Source organism: Caretta caretta, chromosome 8 (genome assembly GCF_965140235.1).
Source record: "Caretta caretta isolate rCarCar2 chromosome 8, rCarCar1.hap1, whole genome shotgun sequence".
In the NCBI taxonomy this organism is placed as follows: Eukaryota; Metazoa; Chordata; order Testudines; family Cheloniidae; genus Caretta; species Caretta caretta.
In genome coordinates, this window is record NC_134213.1 from 84477342 (window position 1) to 84492973 (window position 15632).

General features: G+C 42.7%; 1 protein-coding gene across 2 annotated transcripts in view; it reads right to left on the reverse strand.

The window, feature by feature from the left end:
* Nucleotides 1-15193, reverse strand: part of AK5 (adenylate kinase 5) — a 148868-nt gene extending 133675 nt beyond the window's left edge. The window contains exons 1-5 of one of the 2 annotated variants that reach the window (XM_048859822.2): nt 14863-15193; nt 11552-11738; nt 9989-10156; nt 5540-5709; nt 5312-5425 (exon numbers count right to left, since the gene is read on the reverse strand). In XM_048859822.2, the coding sequence (XP_048715779.1) occupies nt 5312-5425; nt 5540-5709; nt 9989-10156; nt 11552-11738; nt 14863-14922 (699 nt within the window). In that variant the 5' untranslated portion in view covers nt 14923-15193. The remainder of the gene's footprint in view (nt 1-5311; nt 5426-5539; nt 5710-9988; nt 10157-11551; nt 11739-14862) is intronic. The other variant, XM_048859823.2, reaches the window with a different exon arrangement.
* Between the last annotated feature and the right edge of the window lie 439 nt (nt 15194-15632).

A 15632-nucleotide genomic window follows, 5' to 3' on the forward strand; every position in this document is an offset into this window, starting at 1 on the left:
CAGCCCAAATGCAGCTGACGTTAAAGCGCTGCTGCGGCAGCACTTTAACATCACTGCCCCTTCCCCCACTGTTGGTGGCCCTGACGGTAGGGATCCTACTGGCAGAGCCACCGACGGTGGGGGGGAGGATGTAAAAGGGGCAGCCCGGCAATTTAAAAGGGCCTGGGGCTCCCGGCCACCACTGCTGCTACCACGGCAGCAGCCAGAGCCCCAGGCCCTTTTAAAATCACTGCTAGAGCCCCGGGCAACCCAGGCCAGGCAGCGCAGATGGGCTGGCTGGGGGAGGCTAACCCCCAGCCCCGCCCCTTCTGCCCGAGGCCGCACCCCTTCCAGGGACCTGGAGCTGGGCCCCCGTACCAATAAGTCTTCTGTGTTACTTTCACCCCTGGATTTAGGTTAGATATTAAGATAAAATATCTAACTAAGCATTGGAATAGGATTCCAAAGGAGGTTGTGGAATCTCCATCATTGGAGGTTTTTAAGAACGGGTTGGAAAAAACACCTGTCAGCATTGGCCTAGGTATATTTGATCCTGCCTCAGTGTAGTTGGCTAGACTACATGACCACTCTTCCAGCCCTACATTTCTACGATTCTGTAGTGACATTTATACCCTAACATTGCATAGAGGTTAAGTAAATCTCTTTCATTCACGGAACTCTGTAGAGTTGGCGTGTGTATGGCAGATTTCCTCTCTTTGGTCACTATTCCAGCCCATAGCCTAGCAGCCAGTGCCCTTACACACACCCATATGGAAGTTTTGGAGCACCGGATCTTGATAAGAATGGAACCTCTCCTGGCCCACCTCCAGCCTGCAACCAATAACATTCTCCACAGTAGCCTATTCAGAGCCAGTGCAGAGCCTGCCTCTCTGGTGTATCTTAGGTACAGAGGCCCCTTATGCGGGCACTCTATCAAGACATCTTCCTCAGCCTCACTGCCCCACATCTCACAGGCAGAGCAAAGAAAGGGTTCAAATGGCACAGAGCACCTATGCAGGCCCTCTCAGTTTGCCTCTGATGCCAAAAGACCCAATATTGCAAAAATGTTTAATTGAATTAAACAAGGCTGTTTGTTTTTGAAACCTGCCCAGCTTATTGCTCTGTATCCCACCCTCTCCACATCAACTTAATCTCTCTTCCTGCTTTACCCATTCTCCCCAGTTTCCTTTATTTGTATCAATCTCCAATTCCACATAATTTAACCATTTACCCTTTTGCAAAGTCTCCTTGTTCATTCTCTCCCATTTGATCTGATATTATTATGTATGTTCTTGCAATATAATTAGGTCTGTGTAAACAGTGTCAAAAGGAGGGGACTCTAGTGAAAATGCTGCTTTACAAGTGAACACTCCTTTGGTAATTACACACTTTTACAGGCTGGTACATATCCATCCCCAGCATTCTACAGATTATAACAAATGACAAGGGATGAATTTATTACAACACTATGTTCCCACTTCTCATTGTTGTCCCTCCCCCAAATCCATATGTTATCTATTTCAAGGGATCCTAGAGGGTCATCTATACATCCACTGTACTGTGGCATGTTCTGCATATCCCAATACAAACTCACAATATTTATTATTAATTTCACAGCACCCAGAAGTGTGCAAAGTGCCTTATAGAATAAATAACAAGACACAGCCACTGTTCTAAAGAGTTTAGTCTTGTAATTTTAAATTCAGTGTGATGAATGCTGTTGCCAAACTATAAGGTGGAGATGGGATGAGAAAGAGAAATGGTTGTTAAAAAGATCACCTGTTGTGAGCATGTGTACATCTTGATGGTTCAATTAAATTTAACCTTTTAAAATTTGATTGTAATAACCTAGATGGTGCACCCCTTACTCACACTGGTGGGCACTTACTCCCATGCATAGTCTGATTGACTTCAGAGGAACTGAAGTCAATTGTGTGGTATTCACCAACTGTAGGTATTCACCAACATGAATAAGGGATACATACTCCAGCCTAATATTTGATTATTTTCATTACTGGGGATTTCACCATTTCCCTTACATTTTCTATTTCCTAATAGATCTTCTAATTAAGAAGTGTCATCTTATTTAATCAAAATGCCCCTTGCTGCAGCTTCAACTCATTATTTCTCATCTTTTCACTTTTGGCTAATGAGAACAATTTTTCCCTTTCCTTATAAATTATGAATAGCTTCTACACACAGCCATTAAGAAAGCTTAAACATTTATAAGTTGTAGAAAACACGAGTCATGTTTTTAAATTGCAGTCTTATACAAATTACTGTGAAGCATTCAGTAGTTTGTACTTAACAATTCCACTGCACTTTCTACCTAAGGATCTCTAAACACTTTATAAACATTATCAATTTTAGCCTGAAGACTATGCCATCCCTTCAGTTATTATCCTCATGCTACAGAAGAGGGGTCTGAGTCACAGAGAGGGTAAGTGGCTTACTGAAGTTTATCACACAGAAAGTCTGTGGTAGAGCCCAAGTTAGCATTTGTCATCATCCCCCTCTGTTTCCCTAGTCTCCTAGGATCAATGAGAGCTAACAATGTTGCCAGAAGGGTATCTTTAACACATATTAGAGGAACTTTGACAGGACAATTGAATTTTAAAAAAAGCAAATAAGGTATATTTGAATGCAGCAAAAGAAGAGTTCACAAATGAGCCTTTACCTCTTCCTGCTCCCTTGCCGTGCAGATGGATTTACTTTTCAGTGGCTACCCTCATCACCCCCTCAGGCTTGACAGAGGCATAGTGGTATTAGTCACAACATCTTTAAGAGTGAAATGCACCCCTGCGTAAGGGCTTATAGGCCAAGTGCTGGTCCTATGTACATGGGTTAATTTCACTGTAGGATAGTTGTTGGGGTATGAAGAACCCGTGCAGTGTAGTTCCTGCCTATTCCTCCACTCCCATCTCTTTTCATTCTTCCCTTGCCAACAACAGAATCAAACAACAAAGTCATAGCACCAAGAAGCGTCCTCCGTTTCACCACTAAATCACTGCTTTTAGTTGTATGCCATTTGTCATCATTCATCTGTAAGCTACAATAAACTCTTCAGGGAAGGGACTTTGTTCTCATTGGACCCAGTACAATAAAGAACCTAAGTGGTCTGTTAAATAGTGATAGATTACTCATGCTTAAAGTTAAACACTTGCTTAAATGCTTAGCTGAATCTGGGACCTTGTCTGTAAAATGCCTTATTACTGTTTAATTTTCTCTAGTTCTGTTATTTTTTAAACGTTTAATTGGTTGGTGATAGTGTTTTGAGTTTTCCTCTTTGTCCTGCTTATTAGATTTTAATATACGATTTATCTTTTGTTGTTGACAATCATCAGTGTGTTATACAGTTTTAAAATGTTAATTCTCGGTCTACTCCTGCTATCTCTGCACACTCAAGTTTTCCCTTGATGTTTATGGGAGATTTTAGTGCACAAAGACTGCAGGATCAGACCACATGTTCTTAAAGAAATAAATACATATACAGACTTGGGCAAAAGGCTCATAGTGAGATGAATAAATATGCTGGGCTTGATTCTCAATTACAGTAAGGCTTTGGCAGTGTAATGGGGCCTTAGCCCTTTAAGGCCAAGTTACAATGCTTGAGCAAAAATGTAAAATAGTCTTAGAGCAGTGGTTCTCAACTCTGGTCCACCGCTTGTCCAGGAAAAGTCCCTGGTGCGCCGCGCTGGTTTGTTTACCTGCCACGTCCGCAGGTTTGGCCGATCGCGGCTCCCACTGGCTGCGGTTCACCGTTCCAGGCCAATGGGGGCTGCGGGAAGGGTGGCCAGCACATCCCTCGGCCCGCGCTGCTTCCTGCAGCCTCCATTGGCCTGGAGCGGCGAACCGCGGCCAGTGGGAGCCACGATCAGCCAAACCTGCGGATGCAGCAGGTAAACAAACTGGCCTTGCACGCCAGGGGCTTTCCCTGAACAAGCAGTGGACCAGAGTTGAGAACCACTGTCTTAGAGTAAATAAGAATAAGGCCCAATTTTTAATGATGTATGTACTTACACTGTATGATCATTATTCTTATATATCTGTAAGTATGTTATGTAATGCATAAACCTTATATATAATGGTCACCTGCCTGGCATAACTCTCTTCAAATAACACCACCCTGCTTACACTAACTGCAATTTTATTATAAAAAGATATTTTAAACAATGTCTACTGAAAACAAAAACTGACTGAATGGTGATTCGGACTAAATTTCTATTCTTTTTTTAGTTTCCAAAATAATTAACATTAACCACAAATTTCTCCTTTTTTAATTTATAAGCAAATGTAGCTGGCACTCAACTGTTTTCCATAATAACTATTTTGTCAGTTTCTTTTAATTTTCTCAATTTGATTTTCTGAACTTCACACAGAATTATACCTTATAAAAGAGCAATAATGAAGAGCCTCATTAGGCTGCTTTCTTTTTGTTACTTCTATTGAGGCAATTCCATTTAGAATTCAAAGTACAGAAATGATAATTAGTGCTTTTAGTGATTATGGAGCACTCTGAAATGGTTTGCTTGAAAAGCACTCTAGAAATGCAATACTGAATTGTAACCTTTGCATATGGCCATAAGGAAATATTACATGTTACAGTGTTTAATCAGAAGATGAAATAACTTTTTGCCTCACAACACTGCACCCAAGTAGAAATTACATTTACATATTTTAGATTAATTAATTTATATACATGTCTATATACATGTCTATGTCATCCAGATAGGACTCTGTACTTTACTACGCAATCATTTTATCTGACTAAATTTAGTCAGACTAAATTGATTTCTATAATCAAAACTAGGCAAGCCAACAGACAACTATTTCTAAAATGAGATGACCACTATTGGATTAAGTGAGCTCACAAAAATGCAGGCAATTTTAATCTTAGCATTTGTTCCAGTCTTTTCAGCACCTCAGAATAACCTTGAGACCATTCCTCCTTGATTGTGAAGGAATTCATTGACTACAATGTGTTTCTCTTAATGAACATTTAAATTGTACAATTAAATATTAAAGGATAACTTTTTTCCCTTCCTAAATGATGTAAGAAAATTGTTAGATTTTTTCCCTTGAACTTGGGAGGATTTTCATTACATCAGCGGGAGGTTAGGCTTATTGGTTCCACTATCACATTCTGTCTTTTTACAGAATTTTCTGTCTTCATACCCTAAAGTATATGCCAAGAAAGTGACCTTTTGTCAATTGTAATTATGTATTTGAAAAGATTTAAAGAGCAATGCTGAGAATCTGCTCATTAATTTCAAGAAGCTTAACAATGATATGAGACACATAAGTTTTCTTAAGAATAAAGACAGTCTCTTACTTGGTCCTCAAAGGAGAGTGCCTGTGCAACATCTCTTGGAAATCCATCAATAACTATGCCTTCTTCATCAGGAATCTGCATTAATCTTTGCTTTATCTCAGTTATGGTCGTTTCCTTTCATGGAGAGAAATAGTTTTAAAAGTTTTTTGGTGATGCATATTAACGCAGCATGTAAAAATCTTTACAGAATAAATACCAAAAAGATGGTATTTCTTAGGTGAGTTGTACCTGAGGGGCCAGTTCTCCTGTAGTAATTATTTTAGCAATTAGACTCCATTTTCTATTGCTGCTTGTATTGTGGATCTTCTTCCTTAACAATTCACCAACTGATATGTATTCAAATCCATAACGTTCTGCTATTTTCAAACTTTGTGTTCCCTTCCCACTTCCTGGGCCACCTATTGTAAAGATAAGCAAAAAATAGAGCTTTCATTCGGAATGTCAAATTCACTATGACATCTCTGTCATCAGCACCAATTTCCCAATGTACTTTCAAATCAAATCCTACAGTTGTTCCATGGTTAGCACTCTCATCAAAGTTCAGTGGAAGTGGATTTATTGCAGGACTGAACCTAAAGTTAACAATCTAAAATAGAATATTTGCATGAGTCAAAAAAACAGATGAGCTTGTTCTTTCTGGGCTTGATTCTCCATTCACTTACCTCCCTTTACTAACCACTTTAGTGGAGCTTTTCCTGGTTTATACAAGTGTAAGGAAGAAGAGCAGCAAGGCCTCTTCTCCATTTCGGTTAAGGAAAGCTATAACAGAATTCAAATGGAAGGACAGATATTCCCTTATTCACATTAAAAATATACCTTAGTCTACAAGTGGTCCCACTGAAGTCAATGGAACTACTCATGGAATAGGAGTATCAATGTCTATTCCTAAATATGTCTGCAGAAAATTCTAGAGTTTGTAAAATTAACATCCTTCGAAATATTAAATGAGTGGAGAAGGTTTAAGCGAATTGGTATATGTAATGATTTCTGTCAAAGCATACACACTTCAGGTACCCCAAGAATTTTAGAACCATTTAGAATTAGTTTTATTCTTCTGTGTACTTTTTAAAATAAAGTAATACAGTGGAAGCAAATATTAATATCTGAGATAACAGATAACGAACTGGTTATGAGGAATAACGTATCTCTTCCTTATATTACCTATGTTAGTCCCATAAACCTTTCTTAAGGATTTATATAATTAACAAATATCTGTTGGAAAGATTACACCCTAGGATATTTCTCCATATGTGCTACAAAATAGTATGACTTAGGGTTAGATAGTAGTGGCCAGTTTTTATGGGCCAGATTCTGCCATTGAAATCAGTGGGACTACTGGTGGAGTGAGAAACTACTGAGTGAGAATAAGGATGGCAGAATTTAGCCCTATATATATTGTAAGTAATTTTAAATATACTATTATGAATTTGCAAGGCTTTATTTACTGGCAACAGGGTATCTATTTATAAAGCACCTATCAACTGGGAATCAAAACATTTTACAAGGTTTAAAGGTTGAACAGAGTTGCCAAAGAGGGACAGTCAATTCAGTTCCCTATCCTTCAACCGGGAGATTCAAAATCTTCCTGAAATCACCTAACTGCAACAGAGCAATAATTAACAGGCAGAATAAATATAGATAATATTGTCTGATATAGCAAATTTGGTGATGGAGGAAAAAGTTTGCCTTATTCTATCAGAGCTGCACAGGATATTTGATTTGAAGAACTAGGAAAAAGATCACCCATTAATATCCCCTTTATTAATACTGGAAAATCTCAATCTTTACTCCTAAATTTTCAAAAGAGCTGAAAGAAACCACACAGCCTGCTGAACAGAGGAGGGTTTCACTCTTATCCTCAAGAAAACTTTCCTTTGCTATGAAACACATATTAAAAAGGAAGTGCACGCAGTCCTGTATTTCTATGCTTTCATCTTCATTTTGTGCCCAAAAAAATAATTAAGCCACAAATTGTAGGGTATCAAAGGTTCACAACCCCCTTCTCATATCTGAAGTAAGTTTTTATCAGTCAGAAAATTACCCTTATACCAAACTGATTTATGAAACAATGAGTTTATTCTCTGAACTTTTCCTAAGTTAAGAGGACTAGGACAAAATTATTTCCCATGTCAAATAATCATCTATTTTCCTCTTTTGCAGATTTGATGTTCCTAGTTCCTTGGTATGACTTAAGTTGACAAGCATGTTTACAAAGAGGGAGGAAATTGAATTTGGTTGATATTTTTTGGATTAATGTACAGAATTTGAAATGTTGGAGATAGTTTCCAACAGATGATGTATAGATGCATTGAGGATTCTTTGTCCGCTAAGCTTCAGAGCCATTCAATGGGGGCAAGTCAGCCCAATGGCTGAAGTAGCTTTTGTGGGCTGCTTACATAGTTTCCCTTTAGATGGGAAACAGAAAGATCTTCACACAGCACCCTGTCATAAATATAAAGGGAAGGGTAACCACCTTTCTATCCAGAACTATAAAATCTCTCCTGGCCAGAGGCAAAACCCTTTCACCTGTAAAGGGTTAAGAAGCTAAGATAACCTCGCTGGCACCTGACCAAAATGACCAATGAGGAGACAAGATACTTTCAAAGCTGGGCGGGGAGGGGAACAAAGGGTCTGTCTGTCTGTGTGATGCTTTTGCCGGGAACAGATCAGGAATGGAGTATTAGAACTTGTTAGTAAGTAATCTAGCTAGAAATGCATTAGATTTCCTTTTGTTTAAATGGCTGGTAAATAAGTTGTGCTGAATGGAATGTATATTCCTGGTTTTGTGTCTTTTTGTAACTTAAGGTTTTGCCTAGAGGGATTCTCTATGTTTTGAATCTGATTACGCTGTAATGATTTTACATCCTGATTTTACAGAGGTGATTCTTTTACTTTTTCTTTAATTAAAATTCTTCGTCTAAGATCCTGATTGCTTTTTCATTGTTCTTAAGATCCAAGGGTTGGGGTCTGTGTTCACCTATGCAAATTGGTGAGGATTTTTATCAAGCCTTCTCCAGGAAAGGGGGTGTAGGGCTTGGGGGGAAGACGTCTCCAAGTGGCCTTTTTCCCTGTTCTTTGTTTAACATGCTTGGTGGTGGCAGCATAGGGTTCAAGGACAAGGCAAAGTTTGTACCTTGAGGAAGTTTTTAACCTAAGCTGGTAAGAATAAGCTTAGGGGGTCTTTCATGAAGGTCCCCACATCTGTACCCTAGAGTTCAGAGTGGGGAAGGAACCTTGACACACCCATCCCTTGCTCCCTACATGCCATGAGGCAGGAAGCACGCACTGGAGAAAACTCCACCCTGTTCCAGGAGTGCACACATACTGTGCATTTCACCTACATCCAGTCTTCACCCACTTCATTTGTTCAATGGAACCACATTGATTCCACTGCATGAGGGCCTTCCATGGCCACAGAGTAGAGAGGCCTGGATTTGTTCTCTTATGAAAAGGACGGCCATCTATTTGTTAAAATAAGAAAAATAAAAGACATTTGTGTTACTTCTCCATCTGCTGAAGGTCATAGAGCTCAAAGAATATGAAGGCTCTGAAATTTTCCCATGTTTTGATTTCTGCATTAGAAAGTAAGAGCAACAGGCTGAGGAAAACATCATTGTCTAGCAGCCGTATGAGAGGTATGCACCAGTAGCTATGAAAATGTGATGCTTTTTTGTTTTATGTATATTGCCCTTTACATTTCTAAGAACTCTCCCTGTGTGCAGAGTTCAGCAGACATTTTGTTCTCAGCGCTTCTGCTGTATATCGTAGAGGAGACACACACAACATCCTCTCTCATGGAGATTGCATTTGTTCCCCTTAATATAAGTCCTTTTAGATTCAGAATCTGATTCTTCACTGCTTTGCACCTTGTGTAGTCATTTACACATATGCAAAGTAAATGCAAAATGGGCACAAAACACTACCACCAGTGTAATTGAGAGGAGAAATCTGATTTGGCAGCAATTTCATTTTGCACAGGTATAAATGACTAGATATGGTGCAAAGCATTGGAGAATCAGGCCCTGATATGGCATTTGGAAATCAGGACCTCTTGGCACATGGAAATAGAACACCCTGACAACAAAAAACGTAATCCAGACAAGTGAAATGCAAATACTTCATGTCCACTGGACAAACTATTGACCTGGATTTAAATTATAGGTATACGGATTGATTAGCATATCTTACCTGAGGTTGAAAATTATCAGTTTGCTTGCAAATGCCACAAAGCAACAAGCAATGCTGAATTTTGTGAAAAATGTGTAATTAAGTAGTTCGTTCTTACTGAGCACATCAGACAACTGTCTGAGTGTAGCTAGAGATGAATTTATCAAAGTAGTGGGCTGAAGAGGCAGGCTTTTACTCAAACAGGATATGCTGGTTATTTAATGCATCAAGGAGTTTTAAGCGCAGGTCATATGAGACCAGTATTTTCTTCTCAAGGGATATAGCTTATCTAATTTTACAGTTCCCTTTTCTGTGGACAACTATATTTTCTTATCCAGCAACCAAACCTGAGACATAGTTTGCACTTGGACCATATTCTTTACCTAACCGAAGTAGAAAGTTTACATTTAAACATTGTAGGCATCTGATTTATTCACACTATAAATATCAGTGCAGAGAGAATAATAATATGGGTTTGTCAAACAATTGACCCTCACTTTGCCTTCATACCTAAGACAAGGATGATTTTTGGTCGAGGTCTTGTAGGATCAAATACATCATACTCCTCAATTAGCTCAGCAGTTTCAGAAAGATCTGTGTCACTTTCTATGGAGAATTGGTGGATTGGAGGGAGTCGGTCATATCGTCGATAAGGAAAGTTAGGATTTTCAGGCATCACTGCAGAACAATAAAATAAATGGGAAAAAGTGGAAATAAATAGTAAAGTCAACATTACTTGCATTTTTGTTATTACATGAGGTTGACACAAAGAAGACTAGTGTTGCTATATTAAGAAATATGGTGGTAACAAAATTTCTTCAATATCTCAAGTGCCATTTTACTTACTAGAAGTATTTGGTATTGAGTCTCTCCACTCAGCTGGTTTATTCAATTTTAAACAATTAGTTCTTAGTTTATAAGATATCTTGAGTGTCTTTTTAAATTTACAAGCTTGCATTTATGGCAAAGTACTTTTATTCTTCAATGAAAATCTGCCGTCGCAGACAGCAGGAAGGCACAAGCCTCTGAGCAGATGGCCCTCCTCATTTCCTGTAGATCACCTGGAATCCATGATTTTGGGAGTGGAAACTCCTTTCATGTTGCATAAAGATATTGGATAGGAGGAATAACTATGGCAACTTGAAAAGGAACTAATTACTGATCATTAATGTTACTAATATATGAATGGCATGTATTGATATGACAGATTTAGATTTATTGAGAAACACCAGTTGTAATCATTTCTTCATATATGTTATAGTTAGTAAATTAATGTACAGCTCTAATAACTGCTTATAACATAAAGGGACAAAATTTCAGTTGGTGTAAAGCAGTGTAGGTCCACTGAAGTCAATGAGTGTGTGGCTCCTGAGGACCAGTTAAAGATTTGGCCCAAATACTGTAAAGATCTGAAGCTGAATTATGTCTATATGTAGATGTAGCATATCCACACAACAAACATTCATCGTTTAGCTGCAGGATTATGGTGGCCAATTATGGCACGGTCAAGAGTGCTAGCAGCAAGGGAAAGAGCATGCATCTGCATCCGCAGAGCTGCATTTCCTATGCATCGAGCACCAGGATGCCCCTTTTCAAATGTGTTGGCAAGGGTTGCATCCCCTTCCCCAAACACCAGTTGAGGCACAATGCCTCCAGGAACCATGGCTTTGACAACACACTTCCCACTCTGCATCAAACTACTTCATCATAGGAGGCATAATTTTGATCAGTTTTCCCCCTATATAACAATCATTATGAGAAAACATAACAATCCACCCACTATTACAAACCAAAAAACAACAAACAACCACGCTTGAAAGTAGTTTTAAAATAAACCTGAAATGGTAGTTTATTTAATTAACTGCTCATTAATTGCTTGCACATTTGTTTAAAATATTTTGGCATTTATATGTCTGTATTTCTACAACTTTTCCCCCAAAGAAATGTAACATCTAATTTGTCATAGCAGTACAAAATAAAACTTGTGTAGATATACATTTTTTAAATAGTGGATCGGAAACTGCCTAATATTACACTGATACACAAAATATTCAGCTCAAGGATATACATTACCATTCCTGAAAAAGGATCTTCTTGATTGTCCTCCATTGAGCGGTGGTAATGTCCTCTTTTCTTGACTAACAAATGTGTCCCATTTCACTTTTTCTGACCCTCCCAGTTCCTTCACTTTTTGTAAACAGCCTTCCAGATATTCTATTGGGTCATCAGGTTTGTAACACACTAATCCATTCAACAGACTCTGAAACATAACATCCAAAAATAAGTTATAGTTCCAAGGTTATAAAAATAAACACAAGCTTGTATTCTGAATTTTATTGCACCCATTTCTGCATTCCCTGCACCCCCAAAATCTCCAGTTCAAGTCGATGTTCGGAGCATTAAAGGAATGTAGGATTTGGGCCTACTGAGGTCACCAATACGACTTAGAACATAAGGCTCCTAGGTATGTCTTTATTTTCCTGTTTACAAATGGAATGAAAGCAGAAAATAGTAACAAGTTTTCTTTAATCTTTCTTAGAACTACATCTCTGACTGTCAAATATATATAGTGTTTCTGGTACTAGCTAGATAAGCCCTAAAGCTTATGTTTTCTAGTTTACTTGTTAGTTCAATAAAAATTTATAATTTTCTGAAAAACCAGTATGACTACAAACATTTTGCTCATATTAATGTTCGAGAGACAACACTATATAATAAAAACTAGATAGATCTTAAAAGCCCTGACAGGTGCTCAAACATCATGTTGATGGATGTGATATAAGAAGCTGAACTGACCACCAGCCACAGTAATTTAGAAAATGTCCATTGTGTAGTATTAATTGTAGTATTGCACTAATTGGTCCAGGATAAATGTGTATGAAGGGTAGGGTGGATTATGGGGTGTTATAACCACTTCTGGAGCAGACAGGATTGGTGAAAGGATACATGGGTAGATGGACCATTAGTTCCAATATGGCAATTCCTACTCCTAGCTTTTAACATATGCTTTAGGATGTAGTCCTTTCCATTGCATTTTTCAGCTTTCCTTGATTAGTGTGCATAAAATTCGGTGCTATAGTATAATACATGAAAATACCTTACATTCATGTTTCAATATTTTTCCAAGTGTTATTTTATAGCTACAGTTTATATAGTTATTTAAATGTTGCTTTTATATGCACTTGCATTTATAATGTAGTAAATATTTGTATGTATGAGTTACACCTTTTGTATAATCAAATAACTGAGCATTGCAACTATGTACATATTTCTGTGGAAGAATGCATACCTTTGTAGTATCAGAGCCTTTTATTTGCTAACACAAGTCTTGCATCTCTCTAGATCACAATTGCCTGTATCCATAATTAAACCATGTATTTTTAAAACTTATGAATAAAACATAAACATAGCCTTTGCCCTATATATATGTCTTTTCAATCATTCATAGGGAAAGCCTTGTTTCAAACAGTATAAAAATAATATTTTCATACAGATCAGATAGGAGATGGTTTACTCGGTAGAAAAATCCACATTGTACTGGAAAAAGCAAATTAATATTGATTAACAGATACACCAGGTAGCTTGCACTAAACCACTTCAACAATTTTATGTTTAAAAAACTCTCATGAAATAGTCTGGGTTATCGATCAGTCAGTGAATTGAGCTCTTGAACAATGGATGATCATTTATGCCTGAGTTCCTAGACAATAATTTCATTTTTCTATAGGAACTCATTGGGCATATGGGTTTTATCTAAGTGGGTTTTTTTAAAACCTATTTTTTTTAAAAGGGTTTGGTCACACACGACGTTTTCTACTGTTGGCTGAAGGACAAAATGATCACGGAAGAGATAATAATAGCATGCACATTACGCCTTCCAGCCAAGGCTGACAAAGCGCCCCAGAGTTACGTGGAATATGTGACTGACACACATATTCCCTAGTTCCCGGCTGCTGGCCAGGCTGGGACCGGAGCCCTGAGCGGAAGGGCGGGGGTGTTTCTGTGCGGCATGAGGCAAACCCAGCCCGGTCCGAGGAGCCAGAAAGCCCATGATTGCAGCAGGGTCACCTGCAGGGCCGCCCCTGGCCCGGCGCTGACTGGGCGGGCGCGGCAACGCCCCGCCCGGCCCTTCTCCAGCTGAGGAACAGGGTCAAGCGGTAAAAGCGCAGCCCAGATGCCTTCCTTGGCCCTCGGGCTACGCGAGCGGGCTCCGTCCCCTCTCTCCTGGCTCTGGGACGGGGAGCGGGCTCCACCGGCCCTGCCCATCCTGCCCCCACGCTGCCCCCCTTCGCCTGCTCATCTCCCCCCCCCACACACTCCGGGCCCCCCTTGGCCCTCTCCCGCCTACCCATCCTGCCCCCACTCGGGCACCCCTTTCCCCCTCTCTCCTGCTCATCCCCCCCCACTCCGGGCCCCTTGGCCCCCTCCCTCCTACCCCCACTCCGGGCCCCCCTTCACCCCCTCTCCCATGCTCACCCCCCCACACACACACACTGCGGGCCCCCCTTGGCCCCCTCCCGCCTATCCATCCTGCCCCCACTCGGGCACCCTTTCCCCCTCTCTCCTGCTCATCCCCCACACTCCGGGCCCCTTGGCCCCCTCCCTCCTATCCCCACTCCGGGCCCCCCTTCATCCCCTCTCCCCTGCTCATCCCCCCCCACACACTGCGGGCCCCCCTTGGCCCCCTCCCGCCTATCCATCCTGCCCCCACTCGGGCATCCTTTCCCCCTCTCTCCTGCTCATCCCCCACACTCCGGGCCCCTTGGCCCCCTCCCTCCTACCCATCCTGCCCCCACTCCGGGCCCCCCTTCACGCCCTCTCCCCCGCTCATCCCCCCCTCACACACTCCGGGCCCCTTGGCCCCCTCCCTCCTACCCCCACTCCGGGCTCCCCCTTCACACCCTCTCTCCTGCTTATCTCCCCCACACACACTCCGGGCCCCCCTTCGCCCCCTCCCTCCTACCCATCCTGTCCCCACTCCGCCCCCCCTTCGCCCCCTCTCTCCTGCTCATCCCGCCCCCACTCCGGGCCCGCCTTGGCCCCCTCTCTCCTGCTCATCCCCACCTCCCCCGCCATCCGGGCACCCCTTGTCCCCGTGTATCCTGCCCATTCCCCTCCACTCCGGGCCCCCGTTGGCCCCCTCCCTCCTGCCCTCCCTGCCCCACTTGGCTGGCTCAGTCCCCCCTTCCCGCGCTGGGGTCCGGCCCAAGGCGCAGGAAGGGAGCTGGCAGCCCAGGGACTGCGGGGCCGGGGTCAGACGGGCTCTCAGCGCCCCGGGATGGATCCGGCGGAGTCACGCGGGTTCGCCCCGGGAAAGCGGCCCCCGGAATCGGTCCCCTGCCCGGGCTCCGCTCCTCGGGGCGGTCACTGGGCTCCGCCCTTACCTCGAAGAGCTGCGGGATCTCCCTCCGGGCCAGGTACTCCTTGGCATCGCAGGTGTTCATGCCGCCGGCTGCCGGAGAGGGGGGCGACGGCTCCGCGGCTGCTGCTGCTCCCCCGGCCCCGGGGGGCCGCCTCTCTCCAGTGTCCACGGCAGGAGCCGAGGGCTGCAGCGCGGCGCCGGCTCAGGCCACTGGCTGTGGCCGCTCCGGAGGGCAGAGACGAGCGAGAGGAGGCAGAGCCAGCCCCTTCCCCAGCTCCCCTGAGCACCGCTGCGGCCGCCCAGCCGTGTGCCGCGGGAGCCAGGCGCGCTCCACAGCTCAAGCGGGCGGTGTGAGTGGGTGGCTGAGCAGCGCACACCCCCTCCTGCGGGCTGCATCGCGCACACGGCACGGCCCCTTTCAGCGCTTCCAGGCACCGGTAGGCAGCCAAATGCGGCCACCTTACAGCTGGGTTATTAACCTGTACGTGCCAAAGGAGATCCCCCTAGCCCCAGTCCCCCTCCCCGCTGCACAGATCTGCCAGGGCATGTAGTCTGCAGACGGGGAGGGGCACAGGGTCCGCTGGATCGAAAGCGTTTCCAGCAGACCACAGTGGTCAGGAAAGTTTCATAGGCTGCAATGCAGCCAGTGCAGATTGCAACCCAAGTCCAGGACGCGCAGTACGGGCACCAGCTGAGCTTCCGACCTCTGGCCGTGGTACTCAGTGCAGTTAATAATACGTGTGTACCTGGGACACTGCTGTTACTGGGGGCCTCCAGTGGCAACCTGAAATG